General features: G+C 41.7%; 2 protein-coding genes across 2 annotated transcripts in view; one reads left to right on the top strand and one right to left on the bottom strand.

Moving 5' to 3' along the window:
- Nucleotides 1-388: 388 nt before the first annotated feature.
- Nucleotides 389-4125, bottom strand: LOC124133885 (cytochrome P450 3A11-like). Its single transcript, XM_046498474.2, has 7 exons — nt 4050-4125; nt 3396-3756; nt 2968-3205; nt 2666-2793; nt 2258-2500; nt 1540-1628; nt 389-1274 (listed from the first exon to the last, which is right to left on the bottom strand). The coding sequence occupies exons 1-7, from the start codon at nt 4100-4102 to the stop codon at nt 866-868; spliced, it is 1521 nt and encodes a 506-aa protein (XP_046354430.2). The 5' UTR covers nt 4103-4125; the 3' UTR covers nt 389-865.
- A 9811-nt stretch (nt 4126-13936) lies between these two features.
- The window catches only part of LOC124132730 (integrator complex subunit 1-like), a 75496-nt gene continuing 63199 nt past the window's right edge, over nt 13937-26233 (top strand). Inside the window, exons 1-7 of the mRNA XM_048400894.1 lie at nt 13937-14096; nt 17468-17755; nt 18529-18725; nt 19200-19337; nt 19862-20018; nt 20926-21043; nt 21787-21973. Coding sequence (XP_048256851.1) covers nt 14048-14096; nt 17468-17755; nt 18529-18725; nt 19200-19337; nt 19862-20018; nt 20926-21043; nt 21787-21973 — 1134 coding nt within the window. The 5' untranslated portion in view covers nt 13937-14047. The remainder of the gene's footprint in view (nt 14097-17467; nt 17756-18528; nt 18726-19199; nt 19338-19861; nt 20019-20925; nt 21044-21786; nt 21974-26233) is intronic.

Raw genomic sequence — 26233 nt, 5'->3', positions numbered from 1 at the left:
TCGGGGGGAACCGGGATTCGATCATAGGTTTCTGGCGTGCCCAAGGGTCGTATTCTGCACAGCAAATCGCGGCGACTTAAACGACCAGGTCACCCGTGCCCCCATGTTCTGGTGCAAATCATGTTTTTAAAAAGGTCCCAACATCTTGCCGGTCATCAAAACTTTCACTTACCCAGGACAATACTTTTCTTGTCGAATATCTTTCCCGATCAAATCGATTAAAGAAGAGGTATAACACCTACACGTCCATTTAAACGTCCATTCCCACATGTAGATAACATGCGCTCCGTTATAGATTAAAAGCCTACATGTTCTGTCGATATAACGGCTTAACATTTCATCAAGGCAGCGGCACAGTATGTATACATCAATATAAACAAACGAATGGTAAAAACAATACAGCATTTATTCATTCCATCAAGGCACTTAACAACAATACAAGATAAACACTGAATGAGAGATTCAACTGTTTACTGTTGCTATGGCGGACATACACTACACCTACAGTCAAACATACACAAACAGGTAATTTTCACTTGCCGCTGAGATCGACCAAACTCAAGAAACAGCAGAACATGTATAAGTTTTATACATGCAGTTCATACAAACGTTTTGATCAAATAATCGTGATCTGTTTTAAGGCAGATCGCGGTGTTCTTGTAGTGTCAGACTGGGCTAGTGATGAACTTCAGTTTCCTCTCTCATGTCAAGCTCTGACGGGCCTTCCTAGACGGGAGTCCTAGACGGACCTCTCTAGACGGGCCTCCTAGATCGGAAACCCAGATTGGCCTCTGAGAGTGGATGGTGGATATGTCACGTGGGCATGACATTACATCGCTGCTCTTGCAAAGAAGCATCATGAGTCTCAACCGCGTCGTCTGGTCGCAGCGTCACGTGACTTCCTCATCAGTATGACCTTCACCTCTTCCTTAGGAACAATGGCACCCCTGGCTTCTAACTGAAGGTGGAGTTTTGTGTCTTCTGCTTTCTGTATGGTAAACTTTTGTAAAATTTTAGCCATGGTAATCTTAGCCTCCAGAATGGCAAACCTAATCCCGATACAAGCACGTGGCCCTGCTCCAAACGGAAGGAACGTGTAACCAGCGGCGCCGCTTTTCTTTTCTTGGGAGAATCGTTCCGGGTCAAACGTTTCAGGACTTTCCCAGAATTCCTCGTCGTGGTGGAGAGCCCAGACGTTGGCCTGGATGTTCATATCAGCAGGGATGGTGACGCCATTGTACGTTTTTGTTTCAGATGCCTTTCTCGTCACAATCCTGAAAAAAATGAGGAATAAATTTAATTGAATACTAAGCTCTGCTCTCTGTTTCAATTCGTTTCAGTGCTATAAAACTAAGAGTGAATGAGTTAATTTTAACGTCGCATTGGCAATATGTCAGCGTCTGAAGCTACCGGGATGAATGGGAATAGCCTATCAGCACGAGGAACTACTGCCATGTTTATGGTAGAAGAGATCAACACAAACGTATAGACATCGTTTCAATATTTGTTCTATGTATCATATGCATTAGGAATACTTACAATGAAGCAGTGGGGTAGAGGCGACAGACTTCGTCGAACACCTTATCGAAGTAAACCAAGTTCTTGACGGAGTCATATGTGACGTCACGCTGAAATGAATAAGATACAAACAATAACACACCGTGACAAATGAATAATTATAAAAAACAACAGCTAGAGGTTATAAATTATTTAACTAAGAGATATGCGTCTTTACAGTTAAACAGTATGACAAACAGTACAACATATATTGGTCAGTGGGGTAGCCCAGTGGTTAAAGTGTTCGCTCGTCACGCTGAAGGGCCGGGTTCTATGTCCCAATGGGTACAATGTGTCCGGTGTCCCCGTCGTGATATTGCTAGAATATTGCTAAAGGCGGCGTAAAACCATAATCATTCAATCACTCCCAATATACACTAATTAAAACATTAGTCACATATTATCTCAGCGGGGGCACGGGTGGCCCAGTCGCCAAAGGCGCTGTCTAGAGTAACGTCCATTGGGCACGCCAGAAACCTATGATTGTGGGTTCCAATCCCGGTTCGCCCCATTTATGTTTCTAGGTTTGTCAGCACCATACCCGCGCTTGTGGGTCTCACCGAAGTGCTAAACGTCTGAGACCTGCATCACTTCGTGCTTTCCTCTAACATTAAGCTGACACGCCGTGATATGACTGGAATACTGTTAAAAGCGGCGTTAAATCCAACTCACTCACTCACTCACTATTATCTCAGCCTACCTGTCCCACTTTCTGTTCGATCTCCTTGCTGAGTTTCTTGTGGACTTCCGGGTGTAGAGCGAGTACGTGACTGAAGAAGGCCAACACTGTGCTGGTCGTCTCGTAGCCCGCCAGGAGGAAGGTCATGCTCTGTGCCACCACCTCTCTGTCAGTCATTGCTTTCTTCAGGGGATCCTTCTCGTTACCACGGGCCTTCTGTGGAAACAACATCATCTGGACCAGGTCCACTATGCGACTGTTTTCCTGAAAAATAAGATATCCAGAAATATAAATATGGCCAAATTATAGTTTAATGAACAGTGACATGATGTATCGCCTACTGAAATTACTTTTGAAGTCATTTCCAAAATTAATTTCATATGACACTAATGCGAGGAACGTGTTAGGGTGCGTTTTATGAAAACTTACCCCCATTTCTTTTCTGATGGTGATAACTTCCTTCATCTGCTCGCGCAGCCAGACTACGGGATTCATACCAAAGATGACCACGAGGTTCTTGATGAAGAATACCACGTGAGAGAGAAACGGCAGAAACACTGCAAGACAAAAGTGGACAGGGTTAAATACATGGTTAAAATGCAACATATAAAAAAAATCTTGTAAGTAGTAACTATTCATTTATTAACTTTAAAAAAAAGTTCTCCTTTGCCATAAGAAAGATACTTTCCAGTAAAAAGAAAAGAAAAGAAGGAATGTGCAGTTGTACTCACTGACTAAGGGCAGGATTAGTGTCTTTGAGAGAGTGTTGAACAGCGTCCTAATGTTGTTGAGGAAAGGGTCGTTGGGGTCGGTCTGGGCGTCAGTGCGGAGTCCAAAGGCGCACCTGCCAATGACGTCAAGGGTCAGACATTGGAAGGTACTGTAGATATCAAATGAGTCCCCGGATGCTGCCTTCCTGTCCAAGTTATCAATCAGAATATCAGCCGTATCCGCCATGGTGGAAAACATCTGTAGCAACAGAAATAACAGAGATAAAAATAGAGTCTTGCTGTGTCATGATACAAAGTGTTTAATAAAGATCAATTTCATGTTCAAATGTTCTGCAGTATGCGAATTTAATAATAGGAGCAACGATATATAGTATAGAATATGAAACCCATTAGGTACTGAGATGAAATAACGGATCTATTATGCTGACCTGCTTCATTTTCCCAGAGCTGAATGCAGGTGTCAGGAGGTTCCGACTCCGTTTCCACTGCAGTCCGTTCTCCAGGAACAGCCCAAGACTCTTCCTTGGTGCCAGGGGGAATTGTTTGCGGCACTGGAAGTTCTTGAAGTCCTTCACAAGAATGTGCTTGAGGAGGTCGGGGTCACTGACGGACATGACCGGAGTATAGCCCTCGAAGTAACCAAAGACTCGCCCATACTTCTTACTCCAGTCAACGGTAGCCTGGAACTGGCCTTTCTTCATGATTTCTATCAGATTACCAGAGATGATGGATGGTTCAGGCCCAGGGATTCCTAGACGCTTGAACACACTGAAGTGCCGCTTGAGATGCCTGCATTCAAAATACATTATGATTATATTAAAGATTCAAATATCAGATTCGCATTTCAAAATTAAGAATAACAAACTAAACAGAAATTATTTTTCAAAACAAGCTTTATTTTTATGATTACCATTCCACTTAAACACATATCGTATATACATAATACTATAAACAGTATAAAAATTGTTATTGAAATAATAAATATATTATTTTTGCTTGAATAAAGATTGACTAAGACATTTTGAGATATGTCTTAATAAATATGCAATCTATATACATGTAAAGGGAGACGTTATGCTTACCAGAGGAATCCAGCAAGGAGTGCGACAAGGGTGACTACTATCTCCGTGAGCATCTTGTATAACGTCTGGTAGAACACAGGTTGTGGTGTGGCGAGATCCTGCGATGCTGGGCCTTATATACTGTCCACGTATCCTACCTCTTGTGTTATTACAGGAAGGGGGAGGAGTCTAAATGCCTATTCTTAGGTTTGCCCTCTACTGGAGTGGCCCTGGTTATCAAAAGTTGAAGATATGGTACTAAAACGGGGAAGCCTTAGACCGAATTAGACACCCTTACACCAAGAATATTTACGACAAACACCTGTTATCGATTCAGATAATACCAAGTTTGTATCTGTTCTATCTGAAGTAGAGTGACGCAAAATAAAGCCTCATTGGTGTATTTATGGGAAATTGTTACTTTTAATCTATAATTAATGGTCATAATAAGTTATTTGTTAACTATCCACGTTTTAACATAAGTGTTTGTGTGTTTGAATTGGTGTCGCGTTAGAAGAGGCACTTAAGTATGACAAGAAACTTACACATGTTAACATGGCAGTCTAGCCACTTTGTTCCAGACAGATAGATGGAGTATATTAGAATGTTCAAGGTCACGGTAACCCGTCCAGGAAGGTACAAACCGGTAACTGAGGGTCAAAATGTTCACCCAAGCTCACTCAAGCTGTTTGACGACACTTCAGAACTAACCTCACTCGAGCTTACTACAAAGAATACAGTACATGAGATATTGCGTATATATTATTAGCCACGATCTACCCTTTAATGCAATATCGACCTAAGATTAATCTCTAAAACATGTTTTAGGTGCAAAAAAAAAGATCATTTGGCAAGATTAAGATTTATGTAGCAAAGTAGACATTGCATTAGCTTTTTAAGCAATTTCGTTGAAAATGAAACAAAAATTTTGAATGAATGAACTCTCCGATCTCTTTCTCTCTCATAATATTGTGTTATATCTTTCTTTATTTGTTAACACCGAACGTAATAAGACACATGCTATTGTAGAATCCTTTTCATGTTTTCAAAATATAGCCCAACCCTTAACATGACTTAATATTATAAGGAAAGACATTAATTGCGTCTCGGTTCATGGCATTGTAAGATACCAGATTACAGACCGGAAGTAGATCTATTGTTGTTCATTGATGTTTCCATAAAGCTGCCACGTATGTATAGTCACGCCCTACCCACCAGACCCACCACCACCCCAACCACATTAAACATGAAGTAGGCGTTGCTTGTTTTTAAATGTATGACGCAGACCAGCCTCAAACAATGGCAATGCTGACAATGCTACTTTCAGCTCTGCAAAGATTCCTCTCTGACATTTGTACATGTACAAGATATTGATCCATTGAACTCATTCCCTGAAGTGTGTCACAGAATCGTGAAATTAAATCCAATATCGGAAATAGCAATAAAAGCATATTGCCTGTCTTACATGGTTTATTGTCAAACAAAGTCAATAATATTCCATTGTGAAGTTTATACAGGTATACTTCAAAGCAGGCTAGACCTGTATGTAGACTTACGTCAAACTATTTTCATAGATAAATTAGAAATTAATAAAGCATCTGTATAAAACATTTGATTAAACGGTTACAGAGTGTTAAACTGCGTTTTCCGTAACATGTATCTACCTATCTATTGCACGTTTTAAGAACAAATGTGCAAATATATCCCCGATGTCATGCTGTAAACGAAAACGCCATTAAAGAAATTGTGAATGTAAGGAAGAGACCTTTGTTTTAGGGAATGCTATACCTTTATGTGTGCAAATATTTGATAATGATTGATTGTATGAGAGAACGCTTTCGACCCAAGGATAGCTGTTTGATATAAGAAGTGATAAAAACCTTCAGGACTTTCTGACATTAGATGTATTGGTAGGAATGTGAGTTCCACTAAACTCACTGCCAAATGTACGACTTTCTGAAGCTTGTTTCAACTATTGATGTTTAACTATCACAAGACTGACGGTCATACAACTATTGCTATAATGGTTTTAACTATCGCAATGATATATGATGTTCCCCTAAAGTCACCCTTTTAAATATGCGTGCATAATAGGGTTTACAGTATTGCTCTGTTACTTTCATGGGAGAGTGTCGTCTTGTGGACACAAGGGGCGGTCGGGTAGCCTAGTGGTTAAAGCGTTAGCTCGTCACGCCGAAGACCCGGGTTCGATTCCCGACATGGGTACAATGTGTGAAGCCCATTTCTGGTGTCCCCCGCCGTGATATTGCTGGAATATTGCTAAAAGCGGCGTAAAACCTTACTCACTTACTCACTTACTCACTCACTCTTGTGGACACGATATCAGGAAATCATTCTCGTCTTTGGATGATTCCCTAATTACTCATATTTATCCTTTGTCATTCCTTTGTTGTCCTCAGTTTTGCGATCTTTCCAGTTCAAAAGCAATTTACACCTTCCTATGTTTGTGACGAAGCGTTCAGGCTACTTCTTCGATTTCACGGCGAACCTGTGCGCTTTAAAAGTGGCGGGAGATAGTGCGTGCAGTGTCGGGTATTGGGGCAACGAGAATGTATTTTTATACCTGAGGGTCAACAAGGTGATAAGGTTCACAAAAATGAAGAACAACTTGTAAACACCCCAACCTTTATTGTCATATGCATGATGAGGCAAACAACTCAGACAGTTATTTCTTGAAATAAATTTAAATTGTTATTATAAATACGTTAGTTGTTGATACTGTGTACTCAGCGATAGAATGTACAATGTAACGAACATAATGTTGATGAGATGCCACTGACTTGGTTCAAACTACAACTACTTTCAATATGAAAATTTCGTTACACCTGATTAATATATTTCAGATTGGTGAGCCATGCCTTTAAACTAAAATCTTATTTATTATAAAAACAGTTTAGTCGTTAGTTCAGTCACTAAACATTTTGAAATTTGAATCAAAATTTAAATACTAGTAAGCTTTATCTTTTAGATATAGTATTAGAGTAGTATTTATGCGTTTCCAGTACTTATCGTCTGGAAATAGAGCTTTACGAACTAAAGGTGTCCAGACTAGCCAGGTCTCACTGTATACAGGTGTAAGGAGAAGGCCGTTTAAGCCGCAAGTGACCTCTGTGTCAACACATTATGCTCAACCTTAACCACTTAGTCCTAATTAGACCATGTCATTTCACGAAAGGTGTTTTAGCAGTGTTTTAACCGGTCAATTACCCAAGAAGTAAGGTCACATTCAGCGAAGTCAGCGCTAGTTTCATTCAGAACGCGTTTTCATTCAAGTTAATATATATCTATATATAACAGCCGGTATAATATATCTATACATCATTATAAACAGATCGAAGTATTCCAAGGTCAGCGAAGCATTTATGACAACCATCATAACAACATGCCGGAAACAGGGCCCATTCAAGGACGTGACATGCTGCATACATGACCTACTGGGGATGTGACATGTGTCATAAATTGTCTCGTCACTGTGGTACTAATGGTGCATGTAATATAATATTAGCTTTATAACAATCGCGTCAATAATTCGTTCATTCTTGTTGGCGACATATATCGCCTACAGGTGTCACCAATCACCTGTGGGAGTGGTTTGGATCAGCATGGTGATTAATTGATAAACGGTGTGGTGTATGGGAATTTCAACGTAAGAATTTTCTTCAACACCTTTGAAACATTAATAAACCGCGCTTTGTGGTCTTGTTAAACTGCTTACAATGTTGAAGTCTAAAAGACTTTTTAAAAGAGTTTTTGGATTAAAAAACACCCACTGAATTCTTTCCCCTAGCGGTTGAAATCAATCCAGATACTTCCTACCCGCTGAGCAGTACACGACAGGGTAGGTAATAAAATTGAAGGTCAAGGTCAGCGCAATACTCCAGCGTTTGCCGTCGTCAAGCAGTCTGGTTGAATTTGAGTTGTTTGTATTGTGTTGATTAATTAACGCCGCATTCAGCAATATTTCTGATTGGTTGAAAACATTGTCAAATGGGATTGGATCCAATGCAATTATAACTCCGTCGGTATTAAATCTGATTCGTTTATATTCTCTACAATGTATGCGGAGTTGCGTCCCTTGGGCACGCCAGAAACCTATGATTGTGGGTTCGAATCCCGGTTCGCCCCAATTATGTTTCTAGGTTTGTCAGCACCTTACCCGTGCTCGTGGGTTTCACCGAAGTGGTAAACGTCTGAGACCTCACTTCGGGCTTTCCTCCCACATTAGGCTGACACGCCGCGATATAACTGGAATACTGTTAAAAGCGGCGTTAAACCCAACTCACTCACTCACTATGTCCCCGTAGTGACTTATGAGAACAAACTTCTGTTTTGTGTGGGTCTTTTATAAGCTAAGCGTATTTTTGACTTTGAAGGTCGTATCATCCAGGTGAGATACGGTGAAATGTGGTTTAACGTCGCTTCAAGATTGCCGTACTTATATAAGCAGCGTTTATGCACGCGCGCGTGCGTGCGTGCGTGCGCGTGTGTGTGTATGTGTGTCTGCTTACGCTAGTCAAGACTAGTGTCGGTTTTATAGTGCTAGCCCACTGAAATACCACGTCGCAGTGTTAACATGGATACCAAGCTCAGATACTGTATACTGACTGAGTCGACAAGTCCTTGTTTTATCGTCTTAATGCTGAGCACCAGGCAGGGTAACAACACGTTCATTCTTTTAACGTCTTTCGGTTGAACCTATTCTCTCAAAGATACTTCAGTTAACAAACCCAGCTTGAAACTTATTGAATTATTCGATTGATGAAGTAATTTATTTTAGCACAACAATGACCATCAGTCGACATAATTACTGTCTGCATTTGTAACTTATCAATAAGATGAATTTAAACTCGTTTTGGTATTCCTAGTCGACACACTGTGTATGCGTGTTATTTTTGTAAACTATTATTGTCTTTACAAATCGTTATGACGATAACCCATCTTCATTAAATCAAAGCAGATGACCGCAATGGTTGACACAAATAGGTTATGACGTGTTTGGTCTTATCAACACGTTCTCCCACCCTAAATATCCATCCCTGAGTCCCACCCATTGTTAGCTGATAAGGTACGGATACAGGGTGTAATTATAGTGATCCGGTGCTATATCGAGCGTGTTCCACGATAAGACGCTCCGCCAGAGATCTGCTCCCCATGTGTGGATAACGTCAGGTTAGTGACCGCCTTGATCCTGTCTGTGATCCCGATTAGCCTGTCGTAACGTGTGATGTTTTAATTTAAACGTATCAGTTGAATATTATAGCATACGAAGACGTTTAAAATTTTCATGAAACAAACAAAACAATAAAAAACAGTATGACGTATGTGGCTTTTTGTTGAATTGGTTGGTTGGTTGGTTGGTTGTTTTACTCAGCAATATTCCAGTTATGTGACGGTGGTCTGTAAATAATCGAGTCTGGACCAGGCAACCCAGTGAGTGATATCATGAGCATCGATCCACGCAATTGGGATCGATGACGTGCTTCAACCAAGTCAGCGATCCTGACCACCCGATCCCGTTGGTCGCCTCTTACGACAAGCATAGTCGCCTTTTACGGCAAGCATGGGTTGCTGAAGACCTATTCTACCCCGGATCTTCACGGGTCGGAAAAGCTAATAAATGAGTAGTATTGCAAATATGACACATCCTGGTAAAAATTCCTTTAAAGGTTATATTACTAGACTTCAACTGAAGGGCTCTGAAATATGTTTCAAACATACCTGGTCTACAGACCATTGACAACAAACATTCCATAATTTCGATTTGTTTCATATCTATAGGTCATCTTATATTTACAGATTTTTTATGATGCCAATATTTTAATATTACCCCCAAATTAGAAAAAAACCTCGGAGTTATTCACAACAGGACCGCTTAAGTTGTGAAACATTGGAACCTCTGCAATTCCTAAAGAAAAAAGATGCATTTTTTAAACAGAGAAACAGAAACATTTAATGTACATTATCAAAATAGACACAGTTCGAACACAGACCTTTGGAAGACATTGGCACTGTCACTGTCACTGTCTGATGAGCATCGATCCACGCAATTGGGATCGATGACGTGCTTTGACCAAGTCAGCGAGCCTGACCACGCGATCCCGTTGGTCGCCTCTTACGACAAGTAGTCACCTTTTACGGCAAGCATGGGTTGTTGAAGACTTATTCTACCCCGGATCTTCACGGGTCGCTTTTAGTTGAAACCTTAATTTGGACATGAGTGACACAGTGAGATGAGTTACTGAACGTCGCTTTGCAGAATATGTGCCAGTGGCAGGTTCGAGCCTCGCTCCGTGTATAACCCTTCATCTGTCACCACCGTACCCGTTTACGACTTGCATCAGTGTTGGTTTGTCGTCCACATTAATCTGAACAGAAAGGATATGAGTGAAATATTGTAGAAGTTACCAATCTTCTCGCTAATATATGTCGTCCTGGTGCCTTCTCGTTGTGGCGGCATTGTGTTATAACAATGCGTTTTGTGGAATAAGTGAGACAATATTATTTACCGCCGCATTCGGCAATTTTTCAGCTATGTCAGGGTGGCCACTACCTAATCAAGTCCATGCCGGCGATCCACGCAATCTGGGAACGATGGCACGCAATCTAGGTACAATGGCACGCAATCTGGGTACGACTGCACGCAATCTGGATACTATGGCACGCAATGAGCTAAGTCAGCGAGCCTGTCAAGCCGATCCCAATTTAGACGGATTTTACAAGCATGAGATCCTGGGCATACTCTCTGTCGTTCAGTGTCCACAATAATAATATCTGTGGATAACAATAGACGATTTAAATGATAATTTACATTTCAAAATGGTTTGTTGATTGAACCGAAGGCTGATTTGTTTTTAAAATGAATAAGTTGGTAAAGATTGGAAAGTACTTATATCCATTAAGAAATACATGTATGTCCAGGTGGTACGAACTTAACTCAGATTGACCAGATAACTTGTACTCCATCGAGATCTAAAGATGTTATACTTGCATTGTGAATTAAAGTAAACAATACTCAACGTTTTTAAAGATCCACGTCAAAGGGCCTGACCATGCGATGGCCATTTTCGTCGTTATTACAACCGTTTGAGTGAGTGAGTGAGTGAGTGAGTGAGTACATCTTCCCGAGGCAAGGGAGTTAACTGACTATCAAAGTCCAGTTCCCACCCTTGCCGAACTTGGCTGGCATTATGGAGTTACAGTTTGGCTGGTCTAACGAGTCTAAGCATAGTCCAATCAAAATCGCGCAACGAAATCGAAATCCGGTTTGTAAACTGTCGTGCAGATTTCGGTCGATTGCAGGATTTGCAAAGCATATGTACAGCCGATCCCAATTTAGACGGATTTTACAAGCATGAGATCCTGGGCATACTCTCTGACCCGCAGTGTCCATAATAATAATATCTGTAGATAACAATAGACGATTTAAATGATAATTTACATTTCAAAATGGTTTGTTGATTGAACCGAAGCCTGATTTGTTGAAAATGAATAAGTTGGTAAAGATTGGAAAGTACTTATATCCATTAAGAAATACATGTATGTCCAGGTGGTACGAACTTAACTTAGATTGACCAGATAACTTGTACTCCATCGAGATCTAAAGATGTTATACTTGCATTGTGAATTAAAGTAAACAATACTCAACTTTTTCAAAGATCCACGTCAAAGGGCCTGACCATGCGATGGCCATTTTCGTCGTTATTACAACCGTTTGAGTGATACAGATACAACAGATATTTTTCTAATCTTTTTATGTTTTTAATCAAGGTGCTCAAGTGATTTGATGCACTTTGCAATGTAAAACCCGTTTTATCACAATATAGATCTTGAGTTTTGATCAGATCGTCTTGACTGGGCGCCGCCATTTTGTTTGAAGCAAATGCAAGTGATACGAGAGGTGGAATTTGAATGGTCCATAGGAGAGGCTTAGTAGGGACATAACTCGTAATAACCACTGGTCGCGCTACGATCGAGCCCAGGAATTCCAGCCTAGTTCGGCAAGGGTGGAAACTGGACTTTTAAAGTCTGTCAACTCTCTTGCCTCGGGAAAATGGAGTGAGTATGGTTTTACGCCGCTTTCAGCAATATTCCAGCAATATCACGGCGGGGACACCAGAAATGGGTTTCACACATTGTACCCATGTCGGGAATCGAACCCGGGTGTTCGACGTGACGAGCGAATGCATTAACCACAAGGCTACCCGCCCGTCCCCAAGAGCTGTTACGAGCAGGAATCCCATGCGGGACTTGTTGCAATCTACGGTCAAATGAACTGTCGCACATTGAATTATTTGTTTAGAAGAACAAGAACAGGAAGAATGTTTTATTCGAGTGTCCAGTGGTCAGTACATGTTAAAATAGACAGTATATCAAAATAAAATAGTATACATCGGCCGGCCGACTGGGGCCTATTAGACTCTATTAACCGTGTAACGGTCTAAAATATTAGAAGTATTATTTAGTGCTAAAATACGACAGGACATGCTATCTGTATACATGAAATTACTACTCAAAAGCCAAACAAACATCAAACAAACAACAACGTTTGAGAAACGACCGAGTCCAATTGCAAGAGGTAGTAATTACAGACTGCATTCGCCATAGTGTTTTAGTTTGTGATTATCCGATAGATATACTCAATGAAAAACGTGGATTATGTGTTGAAACTAAACATCACACATTTTAGAATGGTTGGAAGCCTTTTTACAGACAAACGAAAAGTCCAAAGAAGCCATAACCAGTTAGAAACAAAATTATTCTGAAACAGAATATATATATATGGCTCAGACAAAATAAGAGTGCAATCCCCATGTTAGTCCTCTCTATGATCTTAACATAGTCGGTGATATGTAGTTTCGGGAAAGAAAAAAAAGTAATACCATCATTTAATAATTACGTAGCATACTCAGGAAGAAAGTCAATGTTATATATTTTTCCATCAAGCATTGATGTCATTTGCAGGTAGCGCATGCGTGCAAACTAGGTTCCGGTTATATCGACAGAGGCGATGTTTCGGTGTGTTTTTAGTGTTTTTCCTTTTGTAGGACTGGAGTTTCAATTCATTTTGCAAAATGTTACGCATGGTTTGGTTTCATTTTTAAGATACTTCGCCATTACACGATTAAAGTATAACAGTATCCGCACGTTGCTGTTTCCCCGCTAAACTTAAATAAAAGTTTTAAAATCAATTAAAATAAATTCTTTAGAACTTAATACCACATACCGCATTCGACGTAATAAGCGCCCCGCTCTAATAAGCGCCCACGGCAATATTTGCCAATATATTGGCTAGTGAACAATCCCAATTAGCACCCTTCCGACTGATCAATGTACACAACTCGTGTTCACTTATTCGTGTATACTACGCACTTGTGTGTTATATGCACACTTAATTACGGGCAATTAAATTCTGGAAAAATATATCTGTCGTGTATAATACGCACAGACTTTTCTTTTGTATCATTTCAGGCTGTCAGCAGAAATCATAAAATTTACGATCTTTCGACTCTTTCACCAAAACTATATTCTATTAAGAGCCCCCTATTTCTAATTTTGAGATCGCCCTGGACGCTTATTACGTCGAATACGGTATTAACATCTTTGATAGGTAAACACTTTAAAAGGTTCCATAAAGAGCTATTAAACGTTTTTGATTTACGGAAAATCTAGATCTAATTTCTTTTACGTCTTGATAGATCTTTGTTTTTGGTTGTCGTGCAATATACTGTCTCTAAATAAAGTTTTAATGTTTAATCCAGTGTAAGGTCACATTAGTCAGCAGTCTTTTGCAGTCTTGTTGGGATCGCTGGGTGATCCAGTTCATGTGTTTAGTGGCCTTCAAAATACGAAGATCGTTTCGTATTAGAGTTATTTCCCTTTGAATTTGGCAAAGCGGAAAATGGCATGGTTCTGAATGAGACCGGCAATGTTTTTGTTTTGTTTTGCATTGGAAATGGAGTTTTGTTGATTTATCTTTCAATAATACAGATCGCTTGAGGATGGAAAGATCCAAAGCTGCCCCCGGGAAGAAAGGTCCAAAACCCAAAGGTGCGCAATTTAATTAACAATAATTAGGATGCAGATATGGTAGATAAAGGTTCTGAAAGGAGATAGGATATATCCGTCATGAATATTTTATGACTTTAAATTATAACACCCAAAGTAGACAGTGTGTAGAAATTGACATTTTATGCGGCCCCTTTCTATGCCACACTCGAACACAGTGGGCCTCACTTTTCATCACAAACATAAGTGTAAATCAAAGTTTAAAGATCATGTTTGGACTACCTCTGCCAGTGGTATCGGAGTAAATTCGATTTTATGAGGCGTCGCAATTCGCTTACCTAACGTTTCGACAGTTGACAGCAAAAACCTCATTGTCTGGGTCACGAAACATGAATAATTTAACTATATTAACATATTAATAAAAGCCTTGTTGAGATTGTTTATCTGCTTGAAATTTATTGAATGATGGGTAGTAAGACAATTTAAAGGGGCACTGATCTAACGGACTGGTTGTTGCCTTTGTTATTGTTTTTCCCCCGTGAGTACCCGGATGATACGCAACGCAACTGAGCGTGACCAGAGACTGGGCTACCGTCTGCAAGGACAGCTAAATAAACTTGGAGGCTGGAGGCAATATTTGTTTTACGCATTTTTGAACACTGATTGGTTAACTGTGATCTATAAAGATTTCGACAAAGGGCGCATGTTAATTCATTTCTTCAGCCTAAACAAACAGACAAAAAGAACAAGGGAGCTCATCGGATGTCGTCATTTGGAAATACCCCAGATGGTTATAGTTTAATACTAAAAACAGTATCCATGCAGTGAAAGCATTTTCGGATTTCGGCTTGCGTCGATAATACGATTACTACTCCCTTGTTGTCATCCACGTTTTCTCGTATAACCCTACACTTGTGTATTTGTCGTCATTCACTTGATGCTCAGTTAATGAATTTATTACAGGTACAATTAGTGGTAGCACCACTTATATTACCTGACAAAGGTTCCCATTTGGCATTTATTGTGTCTGGGGTAATTATTCAATCTAAATCCAGGTTTGAAGTGAGGTGAAAAGTGTGTTATGTAATATGCACGTGGCAGCCCAGCAAGAGATGAATGATCAGTTGATTTACTTTTTTTGTAAATCAACGGATCGTTCCTAGTCATCAAAGGATTAACAGAAAATACGTTGATTGATTAATCACTGTTATCTTGCACAGTGGATATGTCAAGAGTGAGTGTTTACATGTCTAGGTTTACTAAAACAAAGGGAATACACTCATATCATGGCGCGAAGTGCCGATGTAAAAACAACATACTTTGTTCAAAGGGTTAACTGATAATACGTTGATTGATTGATCATTGTTATCTATCACTCAATGGAATTTTTAGGAACCGTGGACGCTATGAAAATAGTTGTCACGTGGGCTTTCTCAGCCGACCATTGAGACTTGACACCTATGTAAAACACCTGAAACAATCCAAGCGATCAGTTGAGAAACGAACACGGGTTATAATATCCCGAAACGATATATATCTTTTAAAATATTTGATTGTTACTGAGACACGTGACATCGAATAAGTTTCTTTGTACAGCTGCAGACGAGTGGGATATTGTTCCTTTGTGTGGATATTCACGGATACATTCCTCGAACAAGGAAGCTGCCTAAAACTTATACACATAAATTTGGTAGGTTGTAATTATGATATCTGCATTTTGTTTTCCTTCATTTGAACCGATTCGTTCTTGTCACTCTACGTCTTGGTTGGGAAATTCTTCAATGCGCGATAGACGTTGTTTTCACAGGTCTTTTCCTTTGTAAGCGTGTATATATTACCGTCAATTTGTAAAATGTGATTCTCTCAGGCAATTTATAAAATGTGTAAATATTTCAGTCATTTTGACCAAAAAATCTGTCCAGATTGATCAAGACGATCAAAAGGGCCTACAAACATCACAACAGATTATTATGTAGGATTAAAAGCCAAACAACTTAGAAATGTACTTTTCAACGTTACATTTTCAGTCTCTTGGTGATGACATTAAACATCAAAATGTTTGGAATTCGTTATCATAATAATACAGATGGAAATGTTTTTCAGTCACTTTGTAAAATAACTGAATATTTAGACGTTTAATAAATTTGTTACACATTTGACAGTAAAAAAAAATACACACTATAAAAAAAGCAATGCTCAGGTGAAATATGTACTTTGTGTTGCAAGTCAAAATAGTGTAAACGAAAATCGCAAAATTACCAAGCAAGTGACTTATCAAAACTTCGTCACCATTACCGATGCTACCCACAAAGATACCTACATTTCCTTATTATCTCGAAAACTATTTCATTTTGTTGATCAATGTGACCACACGCCCTTATTACCACCCATAAAAGTGACTAATGCGCTTACGAATGGCGCAGCTGAGGTCGCGAACTAGTCTAGATTTCTGCTATACATCCGGGTATTCACTGGGAAAAAACAATAACAAAGGCAACAACCAGTCCCGGGGAATTGCGTTAGATCAGTGCCCCTTTAAGATTTAAAAAAAAGAAGTCATACATTTCCTTTATTATCTTGATTTCTATCTTTTGAAATAGGTGAGGGGAATTGGGGTTTCACCTTGCGTCCAAGATTATTGGATTTATTTAGTGACGTGCATGTACGTGTGTGTGTTTGTGTGGCTGCTTGTACAAGTCCGGACTGATGCCGATTTATAGTGTTAGCTCAGTGCCATGCTGCAGTTTAACATGAATACCCCACTCAGACACAGTATACTGACTCCAAGTCGACCAGTCCTTGTTTTAGCCCCTTAATGCCGAGCGCCAGACAGGGTAACAACAAGTACCATCTTTTAACGTCTTTTGGTATAATGTGGTCGGGGATTAAACCCCGGACCTTCCGCTCTCCGAGCAGACACTCTACCACTAGACCACAGAGGCAGTCTCTTATGAAGGAGTCTCACTACAACTAAACCCATCTGCCTTTCAACCACCAACGTTCAAGTTTAACTAGCATAGCAGTTGTTTTAAGGTTTTATTTTGAAATTTATTTAGATAATAAGATCTCAGTAGCTCTCTTTAAATGACTTAATGCACAATCAGAGAGCACATAGGGGTCACTGGTGCCTAATCATCTAATGCGCCACAATTCACTGAGCCGATTTGCATCCCTTAGGCATGCTAAAAATTTTGTGACCATGGGTTTGATACCAGATTCTGATTATGTTTCGTGGTTAGCCAATATGGGTTCCACCAAAGTGGTTAACATCTGAGACCTGCCACAGTTCATATTTTCCTCCAAAATCTTGCTGACATGCCATTGTATAACTGGAATACTGTTCAAAGCAACGTAAAACCAAACACACTGACAGAGCCTACGACCTGGCTATATTAATGTGTTATTATTCACAGGACACCCTCCGACAGGGGACTTCATTGCACTAGGTGTGTCGAAAGGAAAGGGAGCAGAGCCAGACACCAAGAGATCCACCAGCCCGCAGCCAGTCGGGAGAAAAGCGACCTCCTCAGCCGATAGGAAACGAGAAGCTCCAGTTGCCACCCCAACCACTGGGGGACTAGCGCCAAAGAAACCAAAGCTTGGACAAACGTTTATGCCACTAGGTCGTCATGGAGATGTTGAACGGAAAGGATCCCCAGCTACAGTTGTTCCCCTTCAGTTTGAAGAGACAGCTATTGATGGTAATTTGTAATACAATGGAATCTGTCATGAAGAAAGTGCTCGAGTTTGTTGTTTCCCAAAGTAGATTCAGTGAGCCCCTGATGCAGAAATCAACAGATTCAAGAGATTTCTCAGACTTAACCTTGTTATGGTTAAGAGTTAAATTGATGTAGCATATTATTACAGGTGATCAGATCGTTCAGGGTTACTCAAAATTGCAGTATGTGACCCTTTTGTTTAGATCATGTAGATGGTGACTGGTGATGTTGGTTTATAGATTTTTTATAAAATTTCAATTTTGAGCATAGATAGATTGGCCCTTGATCCATGTTATTTTACAAAGTGCATAGTGTCAGCAATGTTTTCTCAGAAACAACTGAAGTTACCATATCTAAGAGACTGAATTCGGGAATTGGTGCCGTAAAATATTTTTTTCAGAAAAGGGGCCTTTTGTGAATGTGTTGTGCGATTAATTTCACATGTTTTTATTTTTTCTGATGACATAAAGCGACCCTAGTGCCTATCTCTTCTCCTAGACTTTATAGAACTCTTTTTTTTATCGTTTATATTCACTACAATCTGAACAAACAAATGGCAGGAGATAGTGATAACACTGTTTTCTTGATATTATTATTAATATTTTAATGAAATATCCTGATATGTTATTCATGTCACAGTATTCATATCTTCCTTTATATCTGGATGTTATGGATGGTTACTATTGCCATTAGTATTTGGTTGACGAGTCAGATACTTGATTCGCTTGGTGATAATGATGGGGACTCTGTCACAGTGGACCCCTGTGAGGTGTTGGATCAGCTGCTGGTGGCAGAGGAATCTGGGAGTGACGAGAGAATCGAGGGCTTGCTGTGTGGAGCTGTCAAATCTCTCCGATCCAACAGAGCAAAGCCTGACCCAGCTGTTTTTCTTTCTCTGATGTATCTTGCGAAAACACGGCCCACCATCTTCTGTAGTGAAGTTGTAATTGAAGTAGGTATTCCGCAGATATACTTTCTGAACTTGGTTCTTTGCATGTTATAATACCCGTGAAGATCCGGGTTAGAATAGGTCTTCAGCAACCCATGCTTGCCATAAGAGGCGACTATGCTTGTCGTAAGTGGTGACTAACAGGATCCTTGATGCATGTCATCGCATCCAAATTGTGAAGATCGATGCTCATGATGTCAATCACTGGATTGTCTGGTCCAGACTCGATCATTTACAGACCGCCGTCATAGAGCTGGAATATTGCTGAGTGCGGCATTAAACAAAAAACAAACAAAAAACAACATGTTATAAGTTTGACAATAACTGTATTTGTATTGCAATTAAATGTGAAGATGTGCATGCATATTTACTCAGTTGTCATGCTGATATTGATCTGTTAAAGATTTGTGTTTTTTAAAGAATTGAAAACCACCGCTTGTGTTTGTACAGTGTTACATTTTTTCAATTCCCCTTCAGGCTTTCTGCAGCTTGTTGAAGCGAGACATGTCTCTGAACTTCAAGGCAAAGGGGAACCCCCTAGTGTCAGTCGCTGCCTGTAATGTGCTCTATGCTGCCTTCATTGAAGAGGAGAATTGGCCAGATGACTTTGTCAAAGTAGGCTTACATTGTTAAGAACATGCCCCTTGAAGATGCAGGGTAGAATAGGTCTTCAGCAACCCATGCTTGCCATAAAAGGTGACTTTGCTTGTCGTAAGAGGCGACTAAAGAGATCAGGTGGTCAGATCTGCTGTCTTGGTCGATGCATGTCATCGTATCCCAGTTATGTAGGTTGATGCTCATGATGTCAATCACTGGATTGTCTGGTCCAGACTCAATTATTTATATCGCCTACATATAGCTGGAATATTGCTGAGTGCGGTGTTATACAACAAACAAATGTTTTCAGCATGAAGGAGCATTAGGACTTACGTTTCTCATACTTGACTTCTGCTTGGCTGCAGCTCACAGTGAAGATACTGTCAATACAACAGTGTAAACATTGCTGATACTACTTTCAAAAATATGGTAGCTTTGATCTGTTTAATTTAAGTTTTTAATCAGTTTTCTATTTGGCTATCCACAGGGCGTTATCATTTAGGAATGTTCTAGAAGCCAAGATTGTGTTGTCATGGTTACAGGTATACGTGGAGGACTCGCTGGGGGAGCGTGTCTGGGTTGACCGAGATGACTGCAAGGGCTTCGTTGACAACATTCTGACTGCCTTCCGTACCAAGATGCCGCCCAAGAGTATGCTGGTAGCAGCTGACCCTCCTAAGGGGGAATCCCCAGGATCAGGTAAAGCCTTTCAACAGGTTCATCCAATGCTGGTAGTAACAGGCAACCAAACAGATCTTGTGTCAGACTTGGTTATTTGGACACCGTTCCACAAAGCAAGCTTAGACGATCATATCTCCCATACTTAAACATAGACTTATGATAATCGTAGCGCTAAGATCGGTACGTGCAACGCAGCCTTGGTTGATTGCATGTCATCATTCCCCGACAGCTTGGATTGTTGCTCACAATATCAATCACTGGATTATCTGGACCAGACTCGATTATATGCAGGTCGGCATCGTATAGCTGTAATATTGCTGTGTGCTGCGTTAAACAACGTACAAAAGCATGACACAAATGAATGATGTTTGATGCCACAATATCCAGCTATCTTATGTGGCATGTTAGTAATCAAATCTGGACCAGGCAACCAGTGATTGGTAACATCCCCAACTCCATACCATCATGGAGTAATAATACACCATAAATATGACCTATAAACAACTGTTTTACTGATGTTAGGCTTAAAAAATCAAAGAATTAGTTCTCAGGCAAACTGGTATGTAACCAAACAAACAGTTGTGTAACCAAATAAACAGTTGTGTAACCAAATAAACAGTTGTGTAACCAAAATAACATTGTATACAATCAAACTGGGAAAGAGCCTCCCTATATCAATGTATTTCCTTGATGAGTAAAATGCTGGAATACAGTATTTGACTACCGTTGGACTTGGAATTATTAATGAATTTTTTTGGTTTTTTAAAAAAATGGAAACTAAAAACAAAACATGCAGCAGGCTTTATGATGATGCGGGTGGTGCCTGAGAACCAAGACTATTATTTTTTTAGCCTTAGCTGGTCAGGGTACCAGGGTACATAATGGGATGGTGTCTGTGATGAGTCTGTGCTTGATGTGTTGGCAGCAAGTCCAGTGTTGCACCTGTTCGAGGAGGACGAAGGCTCCAAGGGCTCCGATGGTGGGGACAGTGAGAAGAGCTCGGTGTCAGGAACAGACAGTGACAGTGCCAATGTCTTCCAAAGGTCTGTGTTCGAACTGTGTCTATTTTGATAATCTACATCAAATGTTTCTGTTTCTCTGTTTAAAAAATGCATCTTTTTTCTTTAGCATGTTTAGGAATTGCAGAGGTTCCAATGTTTCACAATGTTTCACAACTTAACCGGTCCTGTTGTGAGTTTTCTTTCTAATTTGGGGGTAATATTAAAATATTGGCATCTTAAAAAATCTGTAAATATAAGATGACCTATAGATATGAAACAAGTCGAAATTATGGAATGTTTGTTGTCAATGGTCTGTAGACCAGGTATGTGTGAAACATATTTCAGAGCCCTTCAGTTGAAGTCTAGTAATATAACCTTTAAAGGAATTTTTACCAGGATGTGGCATATTTGCTACAGAACTCATTAGATTTTCCAACCCGTCCAATAGGTCCAATAGGTCTTCAGCAACCCATGCTTGCCGTAAAAGGCGACTATGCTTGTTGTAAAAGGTGACTAACGGGATCGCGTGGTCAGACTTGCTGACTTGGTTGATGCATGTCATCGATCCCAATTGCGTTAATCAATGCTCATGATGTCAATCACTGGATTGTCCAGACACGATTATTTACAGACTACCGTCATATAGCTGGAATATTGCTGAGTGCGGCGTAAAACAACAAACCAACCAACCAACCAACCATTTGCTTTGCCAATGGAAAGATTTGGAATTTGAACATCAACACAAGGGTGCAATCTCCATCTGTCAATGAATGCTTCCACCTCAGGTTTCCATATCAACAAGACAGCATCGAGTCCTACATTATGGAATTGATCCGAGAGCAGCTGATCCGCCGTCAGCCGATGGATGCTTCTGCTCGTAACCTGATCCGTCTGATGACTGTGACATGTGGCTACGGTGAGGTCCGGGCTCTGACAGCCCAGAGGCTGGAGATGTGGCTACAGAACCCCAAGGTAGGCACCACACAGTAAATAACTCCCGAGCTGTGAGGAATTACAAAATATCTGTCCCGAGTATAATAAGAATTAATCATTGTCAACAACTAAAAAACGTCTTGAATGAGCCTTCTCTTTCAAGCTGACACACCATGATATTAGTGACATACTTGTTCAAGGTAGCGTTAAACCCAACTCACTCAAAGCAGCACTGAATCCAACTCACTCACTCATACTAGCTTTAAAGTGACTGTAGCTAACCTGGTATGAACCCAAAGGTAGGTCCCACACAGCTGATATTCTCTTTCAGATTAAATCCTCCTTGGGGCACTTATTGCATTTTCCTGGCTCAAGAAAATCTACATGACATAGTTGTAACCATTTTCCTTAATAAAAATTGTTACCACACAAAAAACTTTGTTTTTGTATGATATACGTCCACCCTTATGGTGCCTCACCCTCCACGGCGCGTCACGCCAAGGGAAGCAACTCTCACCCAAATCACTTTCCTTATGTCATCTGACAAAGACAGACGTGCTGTTTTTTTCAAGACAAAATAAAGACAAGATAATCGTTCGTACAAGAACCATGGCAGACCAAACTGTATGTATGGTACATTTCTTTCATGCAAAGGCGTAATACCTCGCATTGTAAAGTTATAAAGTTGTAATTATGTGACACGTGTACGATACCTTTGAAATGAAGGCCGTCGTAGCGTCCATTTTGTAGTGCCACGTATGATACATGTAACACCAGGGCCATCAAAAAACGGCTTCGGTTTTTTAATCTATATCATCGGGCTTTAGCCTACAATCTTTTCCTTTAAATAAACCCAAGGTGGTGTGTTAATTATTTTAAATTACACTTACCTTTTTTACGGGTTTTCTACACCTTCGCGCGTAACACGCCCACTTTGGTGTTATAATTATACTACGACATTGGCTATTAGTATCGCGTTACCAATCGCATTCTAAATTACGCCTTTGCTTCTAGTTACACAATTTATGCACGTATCTTTCCGATCTTTCAATCGCACTGATACACTTTATTACCCTTCCCGACAAACTCAAAAATTACGGTCTTTTTTACAGACCTTCAAACTGTGTACGGGGTGCTCGGCTTCGATTCCCCCCCAAGACAGGCATGATACTTGCATAAAGTGTTTGGCCGAAGACGGGCATGACGATGGGTCATGCCCGATCTGTGTTGCATTCACACCACGGGCGCAGAAAAAGAGAAATGTGGACCTCTTACACTTTAAGGGTCTATTGAAGGCGGGGGTGGACATTAGATCGGCAAAGATTGCCCCGCCCCCCTCTAAAAAAGTAAGAAAGGGTAAAAAGGCAGCTGAGACTGTCTCCTCCGCTCCCTCCCCGGGGGCCGGGGGAGAAGGCTCTAGGGTCCCCGTCACAATCACTGCACCCTCTCCTGCACCGTCTTTGGCAGACATCTCTGCCTTGTTGAGGTCGCAGATGGCGTCGATGATGGAGGAGGTAAAGTCTCAGCTCCGAGAGGAGTTGCGGACCGAGCCTTCCCCGTTGTCGGCGCCGGACGCGGCTTCGAGACCTTGTGATATGCCCGGCGTCGGCCGAGGCAGGCCACTTGGTCTCGGGGACGAACTCAGACCGGGCTTCGGCGCCGCCTCGAGGTCGCTCCCCAGCGGAGGGGTGGCGGGCACTGGCCCGTTCACTACCGACGCACAGTTCTCCCTAGCGGAGCCAGACGCCTCTTCCGAGGCCGAGGCTTCCTCTAGCGGATTTCTAGCCCAGAGCCAGGTGGGTTCCCTTGAACCCCCGGCACCTCGGGACTGGGACTCGGCTTCGGGCCGGGTGCAGCCCGGGGATGCGAAGGCCCAGGCCTTCGGGCGTCCCCTTCCGACTTCGTCTGCCTCTTCTCTCGGGGAAGAGTCGATTAATTTCGGCTCGGAATCGAGAGAGGAGGAGTGGATGGAGGAGGGGGGAGACGACTCGGAGACCTCGGGAATATTTTCCTTCGTTTCCTCGTTGAGGCATGTACGGGACAAGATTGTCCAGGTACTGCCTCAGGTGGCTGCGCCCATGCCCCAGTCGGATCCGACTGAGTTCCGCCTTCCGGGGGACGCTTTTGCTCCGAGCAAGGCGCCCCAGGTGCGGCTCCGTATTCTGTCTTCATTGGTGCATGAAGTCATCAACCCTCTGTTGTCGGGTGCCCGCAGGAAGTTCGACCTGCCCGAACTTATTAAGCGGTACCCGTTAGCAGAGGATGGTGATTTTGAGCTAGCCACTCAGCCTGCGCGACTACTTGTGCTCCTGGCACCCCTTTGGTCGGCGCAGAGTTGGTTTCCAGTCATACTCAGGTTTCTGGCTCAGCCTCCTGTTCTATTACCTTTACGACCGGACCTCCTATCCCAGAACGAGGCCCTCCACCCGAATCCCAGGATTCAGTCCGGGGGTACTCTACAGCTATCGCTGCCTTTCACGTCCCCGTCGACGGGGCACTTTTGGGTGCGCACCCATTAGTGCAGCATTTTTTAGCAGGTGTGGACAGGATCCGACCGCCTGTCCGGCGGATCAGTCCCCCTTGGGAATTGTCAATCGTTCTTGATAGGCTGTCCGGTCCTTCTTTTCGGGATCTGTCGTCTCTCTCTCTTCAGCTGTTGAGCTGGAAGACGGCGTTCCTTGTGGCGGTAACGTCCGGCAGACGGGTAGGCGACATTCACGCAATGTCAGCCGATCCCGAACTGTCTTTCACCGGGACAGGGTCAGTATTCGCCTGCCGGACTCTTACCGTCCTAAGGTCGCACACGCCTTCCACGTGACGGCTCCTATTGAGCTACCTGCTCTTTCACAGCCTTCCTCGTCGGGGACCACCATGTCTTGGATGTCCGCAGGACCCTTAAGTCCTATATCAGCAGAACTAAGGGTATCCGTAAGGATAATCAACTATTTTGCTGTTATGGCGGTAGGAAGGCTGGCTCACCTGCGAGCAAACAAACTATCTCGCGGTGGATAGTCTCTACTATATGTACGGCGTACACGCTTCAAGGCAGGGACCCCCCTACCAAGTTGAAGGCTCATTCGGTTAGAGCAGTGGCTACGACACAAGCGTATGCTGCGGCTCTGCCCATTGAGGAGATCTGCTCCGCGGCTATTTGGAGCCAGCCGAGCACGTTCATCAAACATTACCAACTCGACAAACACTCAAGCGAGCGTGCTGGGTTTGGTCAGTCAGTTCTCCGAACTGGGCAAAGTTCTACATCTCTAGCCGATTGAGCCTTCGAGATTTTAGACCGCCCAGACCGGTTATAACACTGCTCAGTAACGGTCGGGATTTTATCTTCTACGGTCGATACAATACCAGCCATTACTACTCGATAATCATCGTAATTGCACATGCACTCCTTCGATTTACGGGGACCCTCTGGCCTAGCTCTGTGCGGGTTTATAGTCTCTCGTGATCTGTGCCCCCAATATCACTTGTTCAAAAAAGTGGGTGGGGTGGGGGGTGTGTGTGTCTCGAGTTCTCGATATGATAAGCCACAAAGAATGGCTCTTTTCATTGTGTATGGTCGATAACGCCCTGTCTCCAGCCCCCGCCTTTCGACGGTGGTGCCTCACAATAAGGTTGGTTCCATTTGTTGAACTCTTGTTTATTCATTGAAATAATCAAAATACGATGTATTTATGCACGCTTGTTGCTGACGGATGCCACTTCCTAGATTATCTTTAGGAGTCTATCTTGATGCAATAAGTGCCCCAAGGAGGATTTAATCTGAAAGAGAATTTTACAAACCTGTAGAGGTTATGAATTCTCTGATGAAATCCTCCTTGGGGCACGGCCACCCGCCTCCCCACATTCCGTCAGCATTAGACATATGGAAAGTGATTTGGGTGAGAGTTGCTTCCCTTGGCGTGACGCGCCGTGGAGGGTGAGGCACCATAAGGGTGGACGTATATCATACAAAAACAAAGTTTTTTGTGTGGTAACAATTTTTATTAAGGAAAATGGTTACAACTATGTCATGTAGATTTTCTTGAGCCAGGAAAATGCAATAAGTGCCCCAAGGAGGATTTCATCAGAGAATTCATAACCTCTACAGGTTTGTAAAAATGTCCAATCTGTGAGGAATTACAAATTATCTGTTCTGAGTGTAATAAGAATTAATCATTGTCAACAACTGAAAAACATCTTTGATGCAGTGTTCTCCTTCAAGCTGACACACCATGATTTTAGCGACAGAAACCTATGATTGGGGGTTCGAATCCTGGTTCGCCCCAATTATGTTTCTAGGTTTGTCAG

This window comes from Haliotis rufescens, unplaced genomic scaffold (assembly GCF_023055435.1).
Source record: "Haliotis rufescens isolate VD_foot unplaced genomic scaffold, xgHalRufe1.0.p SCAF_20, whole genome shotgun sequence".
Classification (NCBI taxonomy): Eukaryota; Metazoa; Mollusca; class Gastropoda; order Lepetellida; family Haliotidae; genus Haliotis; species Haliotis rufescens.
Note: the sequence above shows the minus strand (reverse complement) of the source record. Positions and strands in the feature narration are given on the sequence as shown.

Excerpts from the sequence above, each read along its gene's own strand:
- LOC124133885 (XM_046498474.2), bottom strand. The coding sequence starts at position 4,102 with ATGCTCACGGAGATAGTAGTCACCCTTGTCGCACTCCTTGCTGGATTC. Across the intron at positions 3,757-4,049 it reads CTCCTTGCTGGATTCCTCTG|GCATCTCAAGCGGCACTTCA; the intron begins GTAAGCATAACG and ends TTTTGAATGCAG. Across the intron at positions 3,206-3,395 it reads GCTCTGGGAAAATGAAGCAG|ATGTTTTCCACCATGGCGGA; the intron begins GTCAGCATAATA and ends CTGTTGCTACAG.